This window comes from Mytilus trossulus, chromosome 3 (assembly GCF_036588685.1).
Source record: "Mytilus trossulus isolate FHL-02 chromosome 3, PNRI_Mtr1.1.1.hap1, whole genome shotgun sequence".
Taxonomy (NCBI): domain Eukaryota; kingdom Metazoa; phylum Mollusca; class Bivalvia; order Mytilida; family Mytilidae; genus Mytilus; species Mytilus trossulus.
In genome coordinates, this window is record NC_086375.1 from 6533996 (window position 1) to 6557316 (window position 23321).

General features: G+C 32.7%; 1 protein-coding gene across 2 annotated transcripts in view; it reads right to left on the reverse strand.

The window, feature by feature from the left end:
* Window positions 1-23321, reverse strand: part of LOC134710057 (estrogen receptor-like) — a 232667-nt gene that overhangs the window by 196964 nt on the left and 12382 nt on the right. For both annotated transcript variants that reach the window (XR_010106091.1, XM_063570216.1), the window contains exon 2: window positions 1340-2286. Coding sequence is in view for 1 of the 2 variants with exons in the window: in XM_063570216.1 (XP_063426286.1) it covers window positions 1340-2244 (905 nt within the window). In the remaining variant the exon portion in view is untranslated. The remainder of the gene's footprint in view (window positions 1-1339; window positions 2287-23321) is intronic.

A 23321-nucleotide genomic window follows, 5' to 3' on the forward strand; every position in this document is an offset into this window, starting at 1 on the left:
CAATGAAACAATTAATAAATTTACTGAGAGAAAGAAACAATGCAAATATTCAGTAAATAAAACACCTTTCAGTTAGCATGCGTCATAATTATGCAAACAGACACATATTTTTTATAAGAGGACCAATGGAAACTTTGACCATTTTTTTATGAGAAATTATTCAGAAATGTACCAAAATGTACGCGCAATGATAATGTTACCAAGAAATTATCATTTGTTTTTTTAATAATATGATATCAAGGAAGTAACCGAAACTAAATTATCACATGATTGTCATATAACACTTGCAACCAGAGATTTATACATCAGTGATTCAATATCCTCTTTGTTATATATTCACTACTCAATAACCATAAGTATGTTGCAGGACCAATGAAACACTTAATAAATTTACTGAGAGAAAGAAACAATGCAAATATTCAGTAAATAAAACACCTTTCAGTTAGCATGCGTCATAATTATGCAAACAGACACATTTTTTTTATTTTATAAGAGGACCAATGAAATCTTTGACCTTTATTATGAGAAATCATTTAGAAATGTACCAAAACGTTACCAAGAAATTATCATTTGTTTTAAAATAATGCGATGTAAGGGAAGTAACCGAAACTAAACCAAGTACAGCGGTTAGGTAACGGACACTTTTACTAATGTGACATAAGGGAAGTAACTCAAACTAAATCATGCACAACCGTTATTAAATTGGACAATTCTGTATCAGTCTCATCATCGAAGAATTTAAAATACGGAATTGTGATATGATCGTCATTGTGACAAGTATCCATTACAGACCAAATGATTTGGATGTAAGCAATTAAAGATACTTAAAAGTATTGAAAGTCGGTATATATGTACATGATACATGTATTCTGTATATAATGGCTGTTACCAATTAATTATTATGTCAATTTTATGCCCTTTATGGGCCCTGTAATTTGGAAAATAAAATTATCTTTTCTATTCTGTACACAATCAAAAATAGAACTGGTGAGGTACGAGTACGACTAATGCATAAAAATCATGAAGTTTCTGCCGTACAGATGATAAATAAATATTAAGGTCTTGAACAATAGACAATTTCTCCTCGTTTCGGAAGTTATGAATGTCCCTAGTATGGAAATAATATGCCACAACTCACTGAACGAAGATATCAATAAAAGCCCAACAAAGCTTATAAAAGTTTTGTAAATCATGCCGACTCTAAATAAAACTAATTTATCAGTATTATCGAAATATGCAGTTTCCACGTGACATCAATTTAACCCGTCCTTTGTAATATAGTTTATAACTAAGAGTTAACAAAACAAAATAATTTAAAGTTTAAAGTAAATCAGCTTACCTTGCGGAATCGAATCCATTTAAATAAAAAGAAAATGCATCTCTCTCATGGATTGATGAAGGAATTCGTAGACCAACTGAATTTTGTCCATAACGGGATTCTGTTAAAATCCCAACTAAATTTTTCCTGGAATCTAGAAATTCTTTTCTTTCTGGGGAGACTTGTCCATATTGTCCAGATCCATAAGCCGACACAGGATCACTTCCGTACAAACTTTCAGTCAAACGGGGATGTGTATGTAGCTTAGTACTCAAATCTCGAGGTTCATTTGATAAATACGGATTAACGGCTGTCATTGAACGAGAATACAAGTATGGAGAAAGATAGCCAGACATTGAATGTATTCCTTGGGGCCTCGGAACGGTTGGCATTAATGAAGAAACAACTATACTATTTAAAATCTTTTCGTTTTTACTGATACTCTCTTGTATAGTTTGTGAAAGAGACATTTTTTCCTCTCCAGAAAGAAGTACGGGACTTCCAGATGAATTACTTCGACATGTATCCTTTTTGTCAGAATTAAGTCCTTCATATTCCTCCGGAGTTGGAGGAAGAGCTCCATTATCACATTTATTTTCAGTCATTCCATTCTTTAAAGTGTTGTTCTCACTTTTTGGTATTAGTCCATCCTTACAATCTTTTGTTGCCTCCTGTTTCTTTAAGATAAGATCTCGTAGCAGTTTGAGACCTGGCGATTTGTCGTCTGAAAATGCTTGGTTAGTAAAGGTATCGATTCCATCGGCACTGCAAACCGACGGTCTTCTAGTGGAGAGTCCCGACACGCTGACATCTGATTCGCCCGAAAATGATTCTTTCCGAGAGCGATCATCGTCACTCAAATCACCCCTCTCCATAAACTGTTCCATTGTAATTGGGCCATTTTTTGGCTTTTTAGGTGGCGGCATATTTAAATATCACAGATTTTATAATCACAATCACCATTTCATCTGAAAATATATAAGAAAACTTTGTAATTCATTTAACTTTTTAGCAATTGTCTTTCTTCCCTGACACGACCAATTTCGTCAAAGGGGCACACAAGAAATAATCGGTTGTGTATGACACAGCGACTCCGTTAGCGGATATAAAAAAAATGCTAAAGCTTTTCGAAACAATAGTACTGAATTTTAATTAAGTAAAAATCTTGACTTTCTGCATTCCTACGATAATTCAGTATATGTATGGTATACTGCACATTGCCGGCTAAGGCCCCGGCTTGTAAACAAAGAAATAGTGATTCAGACGACAATACGATGAACAAAATAAAACAAATAACATGAAATACCCCAAAAATAACATTTTCTAAATCCATAGATATATGCGGGGACCAATAAGTCGTTTTCGTCTATATTATTAAAAACGTAAATGAGAAAACTCTCCTCTCAGATAATCTCAATACAATTCAGGTATCTCTGAAAACATGGCAACTTTAAAAGTTTTGTAGTTACAGAGCTTTCCTCAGAATAGCTGTGTGTAATAATCCCTACAAAATCTTCGCAAGTCATAATATTTTTTACGTATAAAGTCCGATAACTCTAGGACGAAAATGGTAAAGCGAAAGCTCATATATATATATGAAAGTCTTAGTTAAACTCTGAAAACATTACCAGTCCCCGGGGATAGTCTACACTACTTGGTCAAGCTATGACAGAATAAAGACAAACTATTCGATAAGGAAGTAACCAATATGAAAATGAGTAAAATGGAATGGGATGAGTTTCCGGAAAACTTTGGCTTCGTCATCAATTTAATTTTTGCTTATAAGTTTCATAAAAATATTAAAACAATTACTAGTATGAGCATGCTTTACGGAAATAAATATGGGCATTATATGTCTACCGTCTGATGGTTTGATCACGTGACTTCTTTTAATGAACTTTTAACATATGACCAGCTGTACTTGACAGATCTGAGGACATGTAAAACTATCAGACAACCTTATAATACCTCAAAATTATTGACATTTATAGACAAATATGTCCTTATAAAAGCTCCATGATACACATATGATGTACACTAAAATGATACAGCATAATTTAAAACCCCTCTTGGATGTCAACTTGACGTCTTCAACAATAAACACAACATTGTCCAAACATTTGTTTGCAACATCTCATCATGACCGTGTTTCATATATCGCCTTCAATTCATTTGGGGGAAAACCTTGAAAATATTAAGCATCAAATACAACTACTGACAACATTCCTTACATGCCTATAGTAGCGGGTTGAATCTATGATTGAGCGAGTACACTCAAACCTCCAACATTTTGTATGTCGTTTGGGGGTATATCAAAAGGTAGAGATGAAATATTTCATAACAGAATGTAGTTATGGTAGCCAATGGTGTATAAATGTTCCGTAACTGTAGCCTGACATCCTTGACAAACCGCCTCTCAGTGTCGGAAACTGTCGAACAATGAACCAGGATCACAAGCTAGTTTATACTCGAGGCTAGTTATAACCGATAATCAACACTATACAAATACTGCTCATATAGTTATTGTACGGGATTCATTCTCTTTCTATTTTGGGTACCATTATACTACTCATAGAAAGTTTTGCAAGTTTTCTATTGAGATAAATAGGGGTCAGACTTTGATGTCTCATATCGTTGATGAAATTGCTCGAAATGATAAGAAAGCAGCAACATTCAATGTTTTAAGAATGTTGAATTGATCAAATAAGAAAATTATACAATTATGATACAAGTTGGGAGGGTTAGAAAAGCGCCTGTCCCAATCAATTTATGTTTTTTTAAGTAAAAATGTTAGTTTCAGTCCTTTCAACTTTTACCCTTTCCTTCAAAGTTTGCCAACAGATAGATATGTTGTATTTTTTGAATACACAATTGATCGAAGAACTTGAAAGATAAATCAAGCTTTTGTTTGATTTTATTTCCAATTAGAAATTGTGGTGCTTAAACCTTCTAAATATTTTTAAAGTAGCTTATACATGTAATTATACAGTCAAAGTTTCTCAGAAGTTATTGCTAGGGACGGGTAACTATTTCTCGATATAAAGACAACAGAAAAAAGACTTATGAGTAGAAAAGAGCCAAATACAGTTGGACGTCGATATAATTTCCCTTACTTTGAGGATATATGACCATATAAGAGTACGAAAAAAAAGTGCAAAGAATAATAATATTTATTGTTCCAATTAATGACCCTCGCTGAGCAGCATGTCATTCACGATCACAAACTAACATCATAATTTCGTAAAAACTTTTACGAAAATCTGATAATTTGCCATTGTTACACTCATAGGGAACTATTTCTAGTGTACTTTGCATCGAAAACGACTGACCTTTTCTTCACACCACACACATGCTATAAATACATATATTGATGTTTGCATAAAAATACAATGAACTTTAGGAAATGTGTTATATTAAAATATTGTAATTAACAATTTTCAATAATTTTAGTTGTTAATTATAAAGCGCAGCAGACATGTATTTATATAATATAAAATGAAGGAGTGTGTGTATGTCATTTTATCTAACTCTAAAAGTCTGAAGTGTATTAATCTCAGACTTCCAGGGAAACATTTTTCTTTTAGTCCAACCAACCCTTAGCCTTATAAGGAAACGTAGTATGATTGCCAACGAGACAACTATCCACCCGAGTTCAAATGAAGAGGTTTAAAGCAATAATAGGTCCAAGTTCGGCCTTCAACAATGAAAAATACCCAATACCGTATATAGTCGGCTTTAAAAGGGCCCCGACATGAAAAATGTGAGAAAACAAATGATCACAAATACAAAAGAGAAAACTGATAAAAAGTATGGTATTGACATTTGAGACGTACTTCATGACTTAACTTCAGTAGTTATGTAAACACGACATCCAATCTTTTCAAAAAGAAAATAAGGAGATGTGGTATGATTGCCAATAACACTACTGTCAACCAATATGACGTAGATGTTAGCAACTATAGGTCACCAAAACGGCCTTCAACATTAAGCAAAACACATAATAGTAACAGTAACGGACGACAACCACTCAATAACAGGCTCCTTATTTCGAACAGACACATACGCCATGTGACTAGGTTAAAATGTTTGCAGACTGCCAATCCACCTCCTCCCTAGGGCAGTGGCATTAAAATGAAATATAAGACCAAACTATGAAAGGTTTTGGATCATCAGATCGACATAAAGCAAAACTTTGAATCATCAGATCGTTACAAAACAAAACTCACAACAAAAAAATGATAATTGATAACATATTGTTCTATTTGTTTAATTGATGATAGATTGTTCTATGTGTTTAATTGAGGATATATTGTTCTATGTGTTTAATCGATGATATTAACTTGACCGGTATGTGTAATTGATGATGCTTTGTTCGATCTGTTTAATTGAACATAAACTACCCCATATGTGTAATGATACATTGATCCATGTGTTTAATTGATGTTGTGTAACTAATAATATACGTATTGCTCGATGTGTGTAAATAATAAAACATTGTTCGATGTGTTTAATTTATGACATTGCTCTATGTGTTTTGATTGTCGATGCATTGCTCGATGTGTGTGATTGATGATACATAAGTCAATGTGTTGAATTGATTATTGCTCGACATGTTTAATTGATAATACATTAATCGATGGTTGTTATTGGTAATGCATTACTCAATGTGTTTAATTGTCCGATATGTGAAATGATACATTGTACCATGTGTGTAATTTATGATACATTGTTCCATGTGTTTAATTGAGCAATTGTTCGATGTGTTTAGAAAATTATATTTCTTCAAATTGCCCCACAGGTGCTTGAGGACAGGATCCTGTATGAGCCCCATATAGTCCCTCCCCCTTTTTTTTTTTTTTTTTTTTTTAACATAAATCTCAGATTTTTCGATATATATCACATATTTGTACCATATATATACTAATATACCATATTTATACTGATAGTAAACATGCATATTTAGAGTATAAATATGGTATATTAGTATATATATGGTACAAATATGTGGGGAGAGACTATATGGGGCTCATACAGGATCCTGTCCTCAAGCACCTGTGAATTGCCCCACTGGTGTTTAATATTTTTACTGCATGTCCAGTGGCAAACAGTTCATGCACAAGTCTCTGCAGTCATTTTGATGCAACATGTAGATTTAATTTAGGAAAATAATATCCTCTCTCGAAAACCAAATTAATATAAACCGTAAACTGACGTGGGAACTATGTATCTACTCTGTCAACCTGAGCTGCACTTGAACCGAAAGCATGAACTTAAATGTGGTTTAATTATTTTATTACAACCTGACACATTTGCCTCTTGCAATTGGTGCAGTTCCGTCACCGGAAATCTGTGACATTCTTATGTTTGAAATAATGAATGAAATTATTTCTGCATTTCAATATAAAGACAAAATATTCTATCATGGCAGATATAGAGACGATGGATTCATAATATATGATGGAACATCAGATGAAATTACAGATTTTTTTCGTCTAGCAAATGATTATAACCCCTTATTAAAGTTCACCTATGAAATCAAAAACGATAAAATGTCGTTCTTGGATGTTGATGTAATTAAAGGTCAAAGATTTACAACATATGGCATTCTTGACCTCGAAATACATTTTAAAGAAACAAATTCTTATCTGTTTCTGCACAGAAATAGCTGTCACTCACAGCATGTATTCAGAGGATTTATTAAAGGTGAAGCAATACGGCAAATTAGAAATACAAGTGACCATAACAAATTAATAAACAATCTAACTAATTTCAAAGTGAAATTATTAGATAGGGGTAATGATAACTTGGAAATAGATGATAGTATTACTGATGCTTTAGCAATTGACCGTACTGATTTATTACAACAAAACAAATCTAAAGAGAATCAAAGTATTCCGTTAGTTTTAATAACTAAATATAATCCATATATACGTAAAATAAAGAAACGTATAATGAAACACTGGCAGTTATTACAGTTCGATGAAGACTGTGCACAAATATTCAATGCAGCACCAATAGTTGCGTATAGCAAACATAAAAGTATTGGAGATATGCTTAGTAGATCAAAGTTAAAGACTTTAACATTAAATTGACAGTTGGACCCCTGATGATGGTAGATCTGTCATAATAACTAGATATAAAGAAGAATAATAAAAATATAAATATATCAATATAAATATGAATAATGTTCATATTTGATTATATTCAAATAATGCATCTTAAATTGACCATCCCAAGCTTAACTACCGAAACACGAAATTGATATTTGTGTCGGGTCCTATCAGCAATATGGGATGCGTGGTTGCATGGGTGTTTTATTATAACATAATATAAAAAAAAGAAGATGTGGTATTATTGCAAATGAGACAACTATCCACAAAAGACCAAAATGACACAAACATTAACAACTATAGGTAACCGTACGGCCTTCAACAATGAGCAAAGCCCATACCGCATAGTCAGCTATAAAAGGCCCCGACAAGACAATGTTAATCAATTGAAACGAGAAAACTAACGGCCTTATTTATGTAAAAAAAAATTAACGAAAAACAAATATGTAACACATAAACAAACGACAACCACTGAATTACAGGCTCCTGCTCCTTTTTCTCGACAGTTAATACCCATAGTTAAAGTTATTCTAAGTCAAAAGGTTACGTCAGAAGCAATAGTTGAAGGGAGCCAACACCAGATATATCCAAAGTTAAAAGTGGAGCACTGCCATATTGTCCAAAAAGTTAAATCTGGACCACGTCAAAAGTCAAAAGTTAAAATGAGGCCACACCAATAGTCAACGTTAAAATGAGGCCACACCAATAGTCAAAGTTAAAGTAAGGCCACGTCCAATAGCTAATGTTTATATGATAATACACTTTTCAAATAAACTCATCATAGATACCAGGACTAAATTTTGTTTATACGCCAGACGCGCGTTTCGTCTACAAAAGACTCATCAGTAACGCTCGAATAAAAAAAAAGGTGAAAAATGCCAAATAAAGTACGAAGTTGAAGAGCATTGAGGACCAAAATTCATAAAAGTTTTGCCAAATACAGCTAAGGTAATCTATGCCTGAGGTAGAACAGCCTTAGAATTTCAAAATATTCAAAGTTTAACATATGTCGTCAAGTCAATTAAAAGTTGTTTCTGTTATGGTTAATCCTTCAATGGTAACTCCTGGAATAAATTGTCGAAAATAAACGATTAAACCACTATTGATCGCTTATGTGTTCTTAATTTTCAATCACTTTCTCTGAAATTTGGAATTCATAACTACGAAAAAATAATTTTTCCGTCTCAATAAAATCATAAAAATTAGTAAAAGTATCAAGATATTCCTGGAATATTTCCTTGTCTTTTTATAAACTGCTTATTTCAAAATCAAGAAGAAGAAACAAAATATTGGTGACCTAAAAGAAATTCAACATATTAATTTGCCGAGGCAATGAACACAAAATTCAATTTATAGAAGTAATTTATGTTGAAAATAAAATCAACTTAAATGTTTCTATAATATTTAACGAATAGTACTAGTGTTAGGAAACCAAACAAAATAATATTACAAAGATAGAAAGCTTATATAAATCATTTTAAAATATTAATTTCTAAAAATGTTTTCTGTTTTAATTTTTAAACTGCTGTTTGTCGGTTTTTTTTATTTGCCATTGCATGCCAGTGTTGTTTGAGTTTTTTCCATCTTATGATCCATTCTTTCTACTCCTAATTCTGTGTTAACTTTTCTTTATTATCTCAAACGGTTAAGTATTTTATAACGGTCCCCCTTTTCAGTACTTGCAGCACGAACATAATTAATATTTCTTTGTAGTATTCCATGGACTTTGAAATATTTACTTGTCTACATTTCACAATATATTTTCACTTCCTAGTATACACATAAAAATAATCCTATTGCCTTTAAAAATCTTATATTTCCTATTTTAAAAATTGAAAATTTCAGAAATATAATACGCATATCTCTTTTTATACGTATCAAACGTATTTAAAAAGAAAAGTATATCCTTTTTCAAAAATATAGAAATCATATACTGTTTAAATGGAAACAAATAAATAAATAAATTAAATAAAATAATAAATAAATAAATAAATTCATAACAAGTGACTAATTCATCTATCTTTGGTTATCTCAAATTAATTTTGTAATTAGGGTTTGAAAAAAGACAAATAAAGTGAAAAAAAATAATGAAGTGCTTACCTTTAGTTGTCTACATATTAAATGCCGGTGGGCTGTGTTAGATATTTACCTAACCCTATGTCAGAGTATTGACCCTCGAGTCTGGTTCGGTCTGACCACTCTCTCGACCTTTACGTAAAGTTACATACGATCCCATTTTCTTAACAAAATAATATTTTATTGAATGCTTTGTACAAAGGTAAAAGGATTAATGCATTATTTTGCCAGTTGGAAGGCTTTGAAACGGTAAAAAAGCATTGAAATCTTTGGGTCAACGTCAGGTCATTACTGTTCAATGTACCTCCAATGCTTATATCAATGTAAAAATAGCTATGTGCCCGCTAGATGAACTCGGTATTTACCTCAGATGAACTTATCCTTGGATGACCCTGACATGCGCGGTAGGGTCATACTGAAACCAATAATCAATAAATCATACAAACACGTTTAATTTTGAAGAAATTTACAGGAAGGACATAGTTCAAAACCAGACAATGTTGTCATTTAACAATAACGAATCAAATTATTCTTATTCACTGATTTTAATTAAATCAATATTGTATATATGAGTACATATTCATTGTCAGAAAAGTACAAATAAAAAAAGGGGGGTAGTTGATGTGATGAATCCTATTGATATTCTTTAAATAGCATATGATAACCAAACAACAGAAAATATTTCTCCGGTAAATGCCTTTCAAAATAATTAAAAATAAAAAAATACAAGGGTGAAAAACCATTAGATGACCATTGACTTATCATTCATGTATGTCAACATGACTCGAATTAAAAACAAAGACTGAATCTTCATTTGATCAAAGTGGAAATTGGAGCATATAGATGTTTTATTTACAAATTGGATAAGAATATTGAAATTCTGGAGTTCATGTCACAGTCACCGGAACCTTGGGAAATTGTCCTTGATTTGAGAGTTGTTTTCCGCCTAGTCATTAGTGATCAATAACCCAGTTATATCTAAACCCGTACAAGTTTGGAAGATGCTGGCACAATAATATGTCAATATGTCAAGTTCTAAATCGTCCATTCCCAAGTTTAAACATTAAAAAAAGGGTAGAAAAATAACATAAGGGAACGACCATTTAAAGGAGGTAGAGGTTATGCGTTTTTCTTTTTTCTTTTTAAAAGAAATAAGCTGATCCCCAATTTGGCAAAATAAAGAATATTAGATAAGAATACGACTTTAACAACCGCTGATTATTTCCGGATTTGAGACTGATGTAGAGGTGTTAAACGGTTAGGTGTTCCCCCTTTTTATATCAAGCATTTGACTATGTAATTAGTTACATACATCTTAGTAGCTTTATATTTTCTTCTGTTTAGAAAAAGATGGAACAGTTTACAAAATGGCCAGATGATATCTTTTACATTACCGTTTTAAGGCTAGTAGCAATCGAATGCAAAATAAAACAAAGACGAAAAAAACAAATTACATAAAAGAACAAATATAAACTGACTTACCAAAAGAAAACAATAAACAAAACAAAACGCACTCTTAAGTTAATTAATGACTTTTTGTCGGTACCAGTCGGTCTCGGTGACAGGGCCGATATGCATAAAACTACTTAAGTTAAAGATATCCAATCGCAGAACTAATTTATAGCTGGACATATAGAAAATCCTTCCGTTTGGAACAAATCTTAACTTAAATGATAGTTTAATTCATATGTCAGCCAGGTGATGAAACATTCAAGTGTGACGTAAAACAAACAAAAAACTGTTAAACAATAATTGACTCTATTATCACACATCAGCCTCCATGCGTGAAACTTCGGCGGATTTTGTTTCAAATTATATACACACTTACGGATTTTTGTCAAGTCATGTGAAATATCATCTTTATAGCATACCTGTGGTTTAAATCTATGTAACAGTTTTTTGTTGTTTTTTTTTTTATCATTATTCAATTTAAGTTAATTTTCATATTAATTTTAGGGGAAAACAACCGAAATTTTGGCTGCACATGTAAGAATTTAAAAAAAACAAAACATCGGTGATTTGTTCATAAAATTTGGTATAAATTATTTTATCGCTATTTTGTGCATTTTTCCTTTGATCTTTTTTTGTGATAATTTTCATATCATGCTTCTCGCTTGAGATGGAAAAAATATCGCTAGTAACTAAGGAGACCACGTGGCGTTGCTAACGAAATTGACATTGGAATTGACAACGTCGTCATAGGTAAAATAGCGATAAACAGATTATCATTGGTCATCTCAACTCGCTGTTCCAGCTCAAGCGAGAAAATCAATCTTGTTGAGATGATCAACGATAATCTATAATTCTAACAAAACGGGGTCTGTGTACTAGTTTTCATTCTAATGATTAAACTCAACAATGCATCTTTTCCAGATCTATCGCATGTTGAGGTCGAAAAAAAACAACATTTTCCATGCAATCGTGCGGCCTTCAACAATACGAAAAACCAATATCGTGAAGTCGGATATAAAGAACGTGTGTCGATTGGTTATCTTTGGACATTTCTGTCCATTTTAACAACTTTCATGAACACGGGGCTATCTGTAGCTTGGTATATGGTGTAGTCATCTGTCTGTGTTTGAAGAGACTTGTATGATGCCCTCTAGATGTCTTTTGGTTGATTCATTAATTCGTCTCATTAATCTATAGTAATAACTATATTTCCTTTAATTCTTCTTAATGAAAATGCCACTGTATGCATTTCGTGCTTCCAAAAAGATTTTATGGATTTACCTGCAAATCCAAACATCCGAAAGCCAAGGTTATAAATGTGGAGTGATATGACCAAAATGGACCTTAAATGAGGGTAGTAATAGGTTTTTCGTGCAACGTGTTTTGCCATTTTTATCTCACGTGCAGCAGTGAAAAAGGTTCGTTATTCGCCTTGTTTCGTGAAATCGGTAAAAAGATCAACGACCAAGAAATTTTTAATTGTTCGTTTATAGTGAAATGGCAATTTTGTTTCGTGTTCTTTCGTGCAGATACCCCCCTCCTCCCCCCCCCCCCCCCATAGTATACTGCATCTGCTGAATTTATCTATGATGACAAAACAGATGGCCTATATGAAAAGTTATTTCGTGGTGCAATAGACGGTAAATGAAAATTTAAAAAGAATGCACCTGCTCTATCTCAAAAAGATTTTTTTATAAGGTTATAGTGTTATAGTTTATCAAAATTACAGAATTACAGAAAAGCCGACCAGGGTTGAGTGCAATGTCATAGCAGCTACGTAGCGGCTATCAATATCTATGTGACAACTAGTCTATAGCTACACGTTCAATAGTCAAAATCTACGTAGCACCACGTATATAGCTGCTACGATATTGAACGCAGGGCTCCCAGCTCTCACTTAAGATATTGACAATTTTATGATACAAGGGTCATGAATACACTTTTGACCTTTTTTTAACTGGACCAAATCACTACTAAACAAAAAGATTCAGCACCCAAATTATTTTAGACATCGAAAATCTAAGGACGATAACTGTGTCCTCGGACCAGGACAGAAGAGTCTTTCTTCTTTCAAAGTCAAACTTTCAATACAAGGAATGTAATGACCCAATGCTTATCTGAGATGACATGATAACCCAACTATTCTCGTGGGATTTAACTCGTGTATTTTATTATCCATAAGAATTAAGGCTGCAACTTTCCTGAGTACAGAAATGGAAAGAGTTTTATGTCAGGCAGCTGCTGAAACAAATACGAATTGATGATTGCTTTACACCACATCAGCACAAATAAACTATATAGCGTCGAGCGGATACTACTGTGAATTCATTATTATACGCTGGATACAAATTTTCGTGTATTTCGTGGTTACTCAGGAACCACGAATTCCAATGTTCAACGAATTTCAAATTTTTCTTTTAGAGTTTATGCAGACCTTGGCAAAACCACGAAATCAAATATCCACGAAAAAGATAGCTCTTCCCAAACCACGAAAATTGGTATCCACGAAAATAAATTAATCCAAATTTACCGCTTTCCACGATATAGCATAAACTGCTGATGTTGCGTAAATTAAGCGCCAATCAATCATAGTATTCGTTTCAGCAGCTAACTGACATGCCAATAGCGGATACTATGAGAAAAGAGATTGTTCGATTCCTTATGACTGAACATTTTTGTTTTTAAAATATATTTTTTACTGTTATATCATTTTTAAACTTTTTAAAGAAATGTTCATTTGTTTTCATTTTGCACAATACTTGTAATTCTTTCCTCGTCCTTTTACGTGAAACTCTAGCTGGGACGCATGTAAAACCAGAGACATAAACTTATGTGTATATATGTCTCTGTTAAAACAAATAAGAAAATAGATGTGCAAATAAAATAATGTTCATCTGAATTAAAACACGAACTTAGAGCTTTTCAGCCTTTTGTCACCAGAAGCAAATAATATAAAATTTATATAAAGTAAACAAAAGAATTCCAACAGTTAATTTATCAATATTTTAGAAGAATGCAAACAATGAGATAAATAAATAAATAAATAAATAAATAAATAAATAAATAAATAAATAAATAAATACATAAATAAAAAATAAATAAATAAATAAATAAATAAATATAAAAACATATAACTGATGACTTATTTAAAATAGACACATGATGAAAAATTAATAACAAATAATAAAAAATGAATAACAAGTAATGAAAAAAAATATATATACTGCAATCAACTTTACCTAAATTTAAGAATTTGTTTTAGTACTTATTCTTACCGTGTTAGAAAACCTTTAAATCTTTGGATAAGATTAAATAGAATATTGAACTTAATAATCCTATAAACAGAACAGACACTCAGGTCAGCGGCAGGTCATCACCGTCCACTTACAACTTATACAACGAGACGTAATGTCCGTCAATTCTTGACCAATCATGGATCTAGTCTGGACGACATCTGCATGCACGACCATGGGAAAAAATCAAAACTTCACAAAAAACACACCAACAATGTTTAGATCTAATGAAGATGTATGGTAGCCTGACCTGAGCTGACCCTTATATCGCGAACATTATATTGATTGACCAGTACGGTTTAATTGAGGGAAAAATAATTAAATGAGAACTCAAACAGCATGCTTCTTCTCCTTAAAGAAGGTACAAAAATGTAGTTACAAGATAGATGCATTTGTACTACAAATGCTTACTGCTTACATTAGACTGAAGTATAAGAATTATTAAGTCAATAACCGATTTACTACATCAATCCAGTTTCTTAACTATCACAAATACTATATTCTATTTATTTTTTGTAACCAGACAGTAATAAAGGATATACTCTAGCAACAGAGACACGGATCTTGAATATCGACATATTACGCAAAAAATGCCCAAAATATTCAAAAATGGTAATCAAATTTACCAACTTTTCAGAGGTTATCATCCATAAATGCCAAAAATAAAAAAAAATCGCAAATCATGGATCTAGTGCATTTGACCAACCAAAATGGATTGTGAGCAGCTATAAATAAAACGACACTTGTACAGGGGTGATTTGGGAATGTACAGCGGGAAAGGGGGGGGGGGGGGCGATCCATTCTCGCTCAAACGGGATAAAGCCAAACTTGAATGTTTTATGTTCTCTTGACTTTCATGTAAAATTTATATGATTACTTGAACATTTGATATGAGTACAATAGCATAAGAGGTCTTAGTAAAATAGCATGAGAAGTCTTGAGTACAATAGCATGAGAAGTCTTAGTAAAATAGCATGAGAAGTTCTGAGTACAATAGCATTAGAGGTCTTATTAAAATAGCAGTAGAAGTCTTGAGTATAATAACATAAGAGGTCTTAGTAAAATAGCATGAGAAGTCTTGAGTACAATAGCATGAGAAGTCTTAGTAAAATAGCATGAGAAGTTCTGAGTACAATAGCATTAGAGGTCTTAGTAAAATAGCAGTAGAAGTCTTGAGTATAATAACATAAGAGGTCTTAGTAAAATAGCATGAGAAGTCTTGAGTATAATAGCATGAGAAGTCTTGAGTACAATAGCATTAGAGGTCTTAGTAAAATAACATAAGTCTTGAGTACAATAGCATGAGAGGTCTTAGTAAAATACCATGAAAAGTCTTGAGTACAATAGCATGAGAGGTCTTAGTAAAATAGCATGAGAAGTATTGAGTACAATATCATGAGAGGTCTTAGTAAAATGGCATGAAAAGTCTTGAGTACAATATCATAAGAAGTCTTAGTCAAATAGCATGAGAAGTCTTGAGTACAATAGCATAAGAGGTCTTAGTAAAATAGCATGAGAAGTCTTGAGTACAATAGCATAAGAAGTATGAGTATAATTGTCACAATATAATGAGAGCCCTGGTTTGAGTGTAATAGCATGAGAAGTCTGAATACTAAATCACTAGGAGGAGAGCTTGGTCGAGTATATGGCAATGAATCAATAGTATACCTTAATTTTTAAGCCTTTTTCTCTCTTCTTTATATAAATTGTTCATTATTCCAAATTCTTTATTTTTTAGTCCTTTATTTTGCTCTTTCTTCATTATTTTCTTTTCCCTTTATTTTGTATTTTTTGTCCATCAATTTCTAAGATGTAAACTTCATCAAGATCATCTTGTATAACTGAGTTCAGAAAGAACGAGACATCATGATATTAAAAGTTAAATAGTTCTAGAATCTGACCTTTGCATTAATATGACAATAACGTCAAGAAACAAAAGGATACAAATGCCAGAAAATAGAGACCCAACAAAAACAGCAATACTGTATTTATTATTTCAGGTAGACATCAATACCAAATATAGTCATAAACAGGGTTAAGTGTCTTTCTGTGTTGTGATGTTACACTATTGTTTCAAGTAAGGGTAAAGGTTGGTACCTATTTGCATTTGTTTGCACCTGTTCAGCTTCTAAGCCAGTGGTTGTTGTTTATTGATGTGATTCATAAATGTTTCTTGGTGGGTTTTTCTATATATATATTAGACCGTTAGTTTTCCAGTGTGAATGGTTTAACACTAGTCATTCTGGGGACCTTTTATAGCTAGCTGTTCGGTGTGAGCCAAGACTACGTGTTGAGGACCGTTATTTGACCTCATGCATAGTTTCCTTAAACAAATTACGACTTGCCTGGAGAGGTGTCTCATTGGCACTCATACCACATCTTAAATTCTTATATCTATTTAGATAATCGTAGATGTGAAGAAATGCACAAAAAATCAGCAGAAAAACGCACAAACCTAATTTCAAATTTTTGAACCCCTTCGGTTGCTGTTACTGTCTGACGCATCTAAACTGGTTTTTATTAAATCTTCTTATATTGTTTGTTTTAAACTCTATACTACTGATTTTAATTGTTAAGTTGCTGTCTACCTGATGCATATAACAGTACATGATTTTCGAGCAATTAAAAAATCGACCAATGCTCGAATCAGACGAGATTTATATATAAAAAAAAAACACATTTTTTTTTAATAGGTGGATTGGAAGGGCTAGGAGACCCGGGTTCCCCTTTTGTGGGTGAAATTTGTTTGATTATAGAGGCAATCACTGATTCAAATCTGGAGCGGACCCCCTCTAATGCAAATTTATGGATCAGCCACAGATTTAAGACACGTGCATCTTAAAATATTGTTTATGAAAGATGTCAGAACACTATGACAAATTTCATTACCAAGGTGAAAATAGAAAGTTAATGAAATTTTTGAAATTGAAATATTAATAGAGTCTAAACTCATATATACCTTAATTATTATGATTAGTTACATTTATTATTGACATTTACAAAATATCATGCATTGCTCTTGGAGACAATTTTAAGACAATTATTAATTATTTTTTTCTACAAATAACCGTACAGTGACCTTAAGTTCCTAACGTCTACGTCATTTGAACTGTCTCAATAACAATAATACCACATCCTCTTATTTTATATTAAATGGTATTAATAAAATTCGTCAAAAAAAGAAACCCCAACTATAAGGAAACCTAGTTTTAATCAGGTAGAAGTTTGATGTTTGGATCGAAATGTCAGATGAAAGATTTTGTTTTTAAATAAATACTCAATAGTCCTCAATAGTTTTAAAAATTTCAGTTCTGTGTGCATAGATAGAATTTGATAACATGTATTCCGGGTGCGGGAATTTCTCGCTACATTGAAGACCTGTTGGTGACCTTCTGCTGTTGTTTTTTTATTTGGTCGGGTTGTTGTCTCTTTGACACATTCCCCATTTTCATTCTCAATTTTATTACAGATGTACGACTTAATACTGTTAATTGTTAAAGTACACAGGTATTCCTTTTAATTAATACTTCTTCGAATCATACTTTTTTTACATTTTAAAATAATATTGAATCTTCAGCAAGTAATAAATATCGAATATCCATGTTTTTATAGAGGTTAGGTCAATGAAAAACACCAAAATGTATAATGTTTTGCATATAAAAAAACAAAATAATAATGTATCCCCCCACACAAATCCTTCAACAATTTGTACATCTACAACACAAAAAAGTGCACTGTTGGTGAATTATTTGATCGTTTCTAATGCACCATGACAAGGCCAATATACATGTGACCTCCTGACCGAGGTCGTGTAAGGCCGTTATACCTGTGTAAGTTATGTACGTATGACCCGATCAATGTTCTAGAATTGCCTGTCACTCAACCTTTGTACAAATATACAATTATATATTGAATGATATACATGATTTACGTGTTATCAATCAAGAACACTAATGATGTGATCAAATAGCCTGGTAAAGTGTATATAAATGTGTATGGGCTACTTGGGTGGGGGCACTTGTTATATGTGTGTTATGCCATTGTCTTTATCTATCTCTAAGATTATTAATTCTCAGAGTATCGTAACAAGTTGTGCTCGATGAAGAATTAATACCATTTTTTTCTTCTCAAAAAGTAAATTAATCTTGCAGGCAGTTTTAATTATTAGTTTATTGAATAAATGCACATTTATACCCCAATGGGGTTGAAGGCATATATAAATGATGATAAACAGCATAGGCGGATCAAGGTGGGTCCCGGCCTCCCCCTTTTCGTTTGAAAAATTTGGTTGATTAAATAGGGAATCACTGAATCAGGACTGGAGCCCCCCCTTTTAAGGTCAGTCAGCGGGGCCCCTCACGAAAAGTTCCCGCCACTGAACAGATTGTAGTTTAAACAAATGTATGATGCACATGATGACACTATATATATATAAAATGAAGATGTGGTATGATTGCCAATAAGAAAACTCTCCACAAGAGACCAAATGACACTGAAATTAACAGCTCTAGGTCACACAGCTTTCATCAATGAGCGAAGCGCATACCACGTAGTTAGCCATAAGAAGCCCCGAAATAACAATGTAAAACAATTCAAACGAGAAAACTAACAGTCTAGTTTATGTACAAAAAATGAACGTAAAACAAAAACTTAACACATCAACAAACGACAACCCCTGAACTACAGGCTCCCGACAGACACATACCATGGCACATACATATAGAACGTGGTGAGGTTAAGCATTTCAGCGGGATGAATTGTAGATGAACGCTTAGTATATTTTTTTTTTCATTTGCACAGCCACAAGGAGGACTAGATAATATATAAAAAAAAATTTAAGAAATGTGTGTTATATTTACTGTATTGTTATTTAATTATTTGAATATTTATGTTTATTTGGTTTCAAAATCGGTATAATTTCGCCGTTTTAGAAATCTAATACATTCTGAGTAATATTTCCAAAAGCGAACACCAAAACGTAGTGATTGTTGAAATCCATCCAATGACGTAACGTTATTTTCATTTTGGTGTACGAACAATGAGATTACTCATAGTCCTCTAGATTCTGAAAAGGCGACATCCGTTAAGCACCTTCGAGCCCTTGGCGACCCCTGTATGCATCGGGATACATTGAATACTCTATCTAACAAAATAAAAGTCGTCAGCTATAAACTAAGTTCTGCTTATAACTAAAGCGAAGGACCTCAGATAACAATAAGAAAAAAAATGATGTCACCTGACTTGTTTTGATGCTACATATTGAATAAATTTAATTTACAACACTTTCTGTTTTAAAATTAGTTTATCTGAGTTATCTCTCCTGCTATCTGAGTTATATCTCCTTATTTGATAAAAGTTGAAAAAAAAATAATCAAACAAAATATTGCGTTTTTTTTTTAAAGAAAGTACATCCGTTAATATGATTAAACGAATAAATTTCTATATTTACATAAAAAGTCTTTACACATAAATTACATACTACTCTAAATATTTGCACATTTGATAAAAGATCTAAACCAATAATTATCCGCTGCTTCAAAATCAAAGATGGAATTAGACACCGAGCGACTTTTAATCAAAATTGTTGTTTCTAATTTTTTAAGCGATTCATGATTAACAAGAATAAGTGGAATTTCATGATTAAACATATACATATGTGACAGGACTACAGACATGACAAAATATTTTTTGTTTTAAGTGCAATGAAATGTTCAAATAGCCAGGCAACATGCTCCATCAACGTGTAGAACTCAACCCCTGAATTCTTTCGATCCACAAGAGGTCACCACAAATCACTGAACGCTAATAACCACAATATTCAACAACACCTGGTCGATTCTGGTCCGTACCATCATTTTTCTAACCTTAATATAGCAATCGGAGATCGGCGGAATACAACGACTGGCAGCAATTGGAGATCGGCGGAATACAACGACTGGTATTAATCGGAGATCGGCGGAATACAACGACTGGCAGCAATCGGAGATCGGCGGAATACAACGACTGGTAGCAATCGGAGATCGGCGGAATACAACGACTGGCAGCAATCGGAGATCGGCGGAATACCGGCAACGACTAGCATGCTTAGGGTTTTGCACTTTGGTTCGTTTGAGCATAGCAAAGAAAGATATTAAAATTTCAAAATTTGTTTTTAAGCATGAAGCAGAAAATATTTATTTAAATCCAAGAGTTAAGATATTAAATTAAACTTTGAAATAATTAACTTAACGTGCAGTTTTAATCATTTCGCAATTTATGTCCCATGCAGCGACCAAGCATACAAAATGATCGAAGCCGGAGATTTAATTTAATTAGATTGGATCATTTTGCTTTTTAGAAGTTTGATTTTTAATGCTAAAACTAAAAAATATTCAAGCATCATATACCGGTAGTAAAAAGTAATAACGTACGTTTGCAGTGGTGTCCATCCTCCTATGTGTAAAGTCACGGAACAATAAGCTGCATTATATCAAATGATGATAGAGGCAAATCTTCCCTTATGACAAAGAAAATATTCACTATTAAATAACTCAAATAAGTGTTAACGACAACTTTGATGATTTTTATCCAGTTTCTTCTGGACCATATCACTGATATAGATTCGACATCGACAATCTTCTCTTCGCCTTACAGCTATTTTCCTAATGCATGTAAAGCAATACTTTGATTAGCTTGCTTGCTTGCATATATATTTTTTTGAGATGTTAATAAGAAACCTCGAATTAACGTTTATACAAACAGACCAAGCAAGCAAAGTTTCAATCTACAAGCACTAGGAAATCAGCTGTAATAAATCATCCGTTTATGTTGTAAGTACATGTATATATCGACTATTGAATTTTCTCCCAATGCTTTACTCATTGGTTTCATAACGAGTGAGAACGCATTTCGTTTGATATCAACTCGAGTTACTTAGTTTCAATATGTAAATAATATCGAGCATCGGTTAATTTATAATAACTGTTTATATAGAAATCTTATATGGTCTTATATCAACCCATACCAAAATCCCAAAAGTTGTTTCAGCTATTTTCCTTATGCATGTAGTTTAAAGGTTGAGTTGGCTTGCTTGCTTTGTTTGTATACTAGTTTTCAATTCAGATTTACAGTTGTAATCAATAGATAGATTCTTCTTCGATCTTCTTCAGATTTTCTAATCATAAATGCTATTGGATGCTTGTGCAAACATTTATACAAACAAATCAAGCAAGCCAACCAAACCTTGAAACTACATGCATAAGGAAAAGAGTTTTTCAAAATTGGTCTAGTCTCAGTGGGTGTTCAAGGTGTTAGACCCTCCCCCCCCCCTTTTGCCCGATCAATGCATTTGAATTGGGACATATAGTTGAACCCCCCTTTTATCCTGGGTTGGGAATACCCCCCCCTTTTTTTTGTAATGGCTAGATCACTGGATCCGCCCCCAGTCTTTTGCACATACCTGTATGACGTCATAATATGTCCTGTTCCGAACACAAACTTTAGCATCAGACATTCAAAACTTTTTTGTATTTCATGAATGTAATATAATTTGTCGATAAGAAGATTTTCAGGTGAAAAGTGTGAGTGTTTTGTATATAATATTATTGAAGAAATCATATATAGCCGTTCAAGTGACACTGACGAAAACTGCATCGTCTTAACCTTTGAAAGTCACCATAAACCTACTAACAAATAGCCAATGGAAACGTCGTAAGATCGTATCCTAATAATACTGGATAAGCCAATCAAAATTAACTTAGTTTTCGTATCGCTTTTTCATATCACACTTCATGATACGAAAAATATATTTTCATACAAGAAATAGACAACAGGCTAGAACCATTTAGAGAATATTTTGTTTCCTTTAAAGTGTCGATATCGATTGTTCTCTGTGCTTTATGTTTATGTCCCAAATGTTTATCTGAGACGGTTGTTCATAAGGACAGTTTAGTTTCTCCTAGTGGTTTGAATGTTCTCGATATTGAAAATCGATTTATAATCGAATACATATCGACAATTGAATTATAAAATATCTTCATGATGTTTTTTATTGCTTTTATTTAGTTTAATTTATGTTCTACAATCAAGTTTTCAAAATTTAGTAATATAAAAATAAGAATATTTTGTGCGATTTCTAATGAGACTTAAAAGTTTCCTCAACTTAAATTTTCTTTTAATGAGTTAACACTATATTCATCAGAAATATAGTTGCCAACATCGACGACTTCGAGTCAATATCGACGTTATCAATGGTATCGAGTCGTCGATAACGACAAAGCATGTACAAAAGTTTATCGATCGCGTTCAATATCGTAGCTGCTACGTAATGCTACGTATATTTTGACTATTGAACGTGTAGCTACTGACTATCTGCGACATTGATAGCAGCGACGTAGACGTAGATGCTACGATATTGAAATCAACCCTGCTATACTAGGCAATATAAAAATTTCCTTGTTCGTATTTTTTCAAAGATGTCGATATTGATTTCATAAAAACATCTTAAATTTTTTTCACTATTCATTTCGTTTAGTTAACGTACCTTTAATATATGTTAAGTTAAAGAGATGCTGTATTATCGGGCGTCCCACAGTCTATATCACTCTGTTCAGCTCTTAATTTTATTCCGTATCATGTATTTGTGACGTCAAATACGTTGACCCGACCTTAATAACTTTGACCCGGGCATATCAGCGACGTCATAATGTTTGAACCGACGTTAATAACTTTGACCCGAACTTATCAAGTCATCTTTTGTGTGCTGGTGAAACAAAGAAAACACTTCTGAAACACGCAAATATAGCCCGATAAATCGATTATCAGATTATCTGCATATTGATATTGTAAAATATCAGCTGCTTGACATTATATGAAGGCTTTTTGATCTCGTTCGCTACGCTCACTCGACAAAAAGCTTCATATTATGTCTCGAAGCTGATATTTTACGATATCAACATGCAGATAACCTGATAATCGGTACCTATTTCCAAGACAATAAATCAAAGATGCTGATGTAAACACTATAGGTCACTGTACATTCTTCTCCAAAGGGCATCACTTAGTTCTGGCATGACAAAATGTCAAATATTTCAA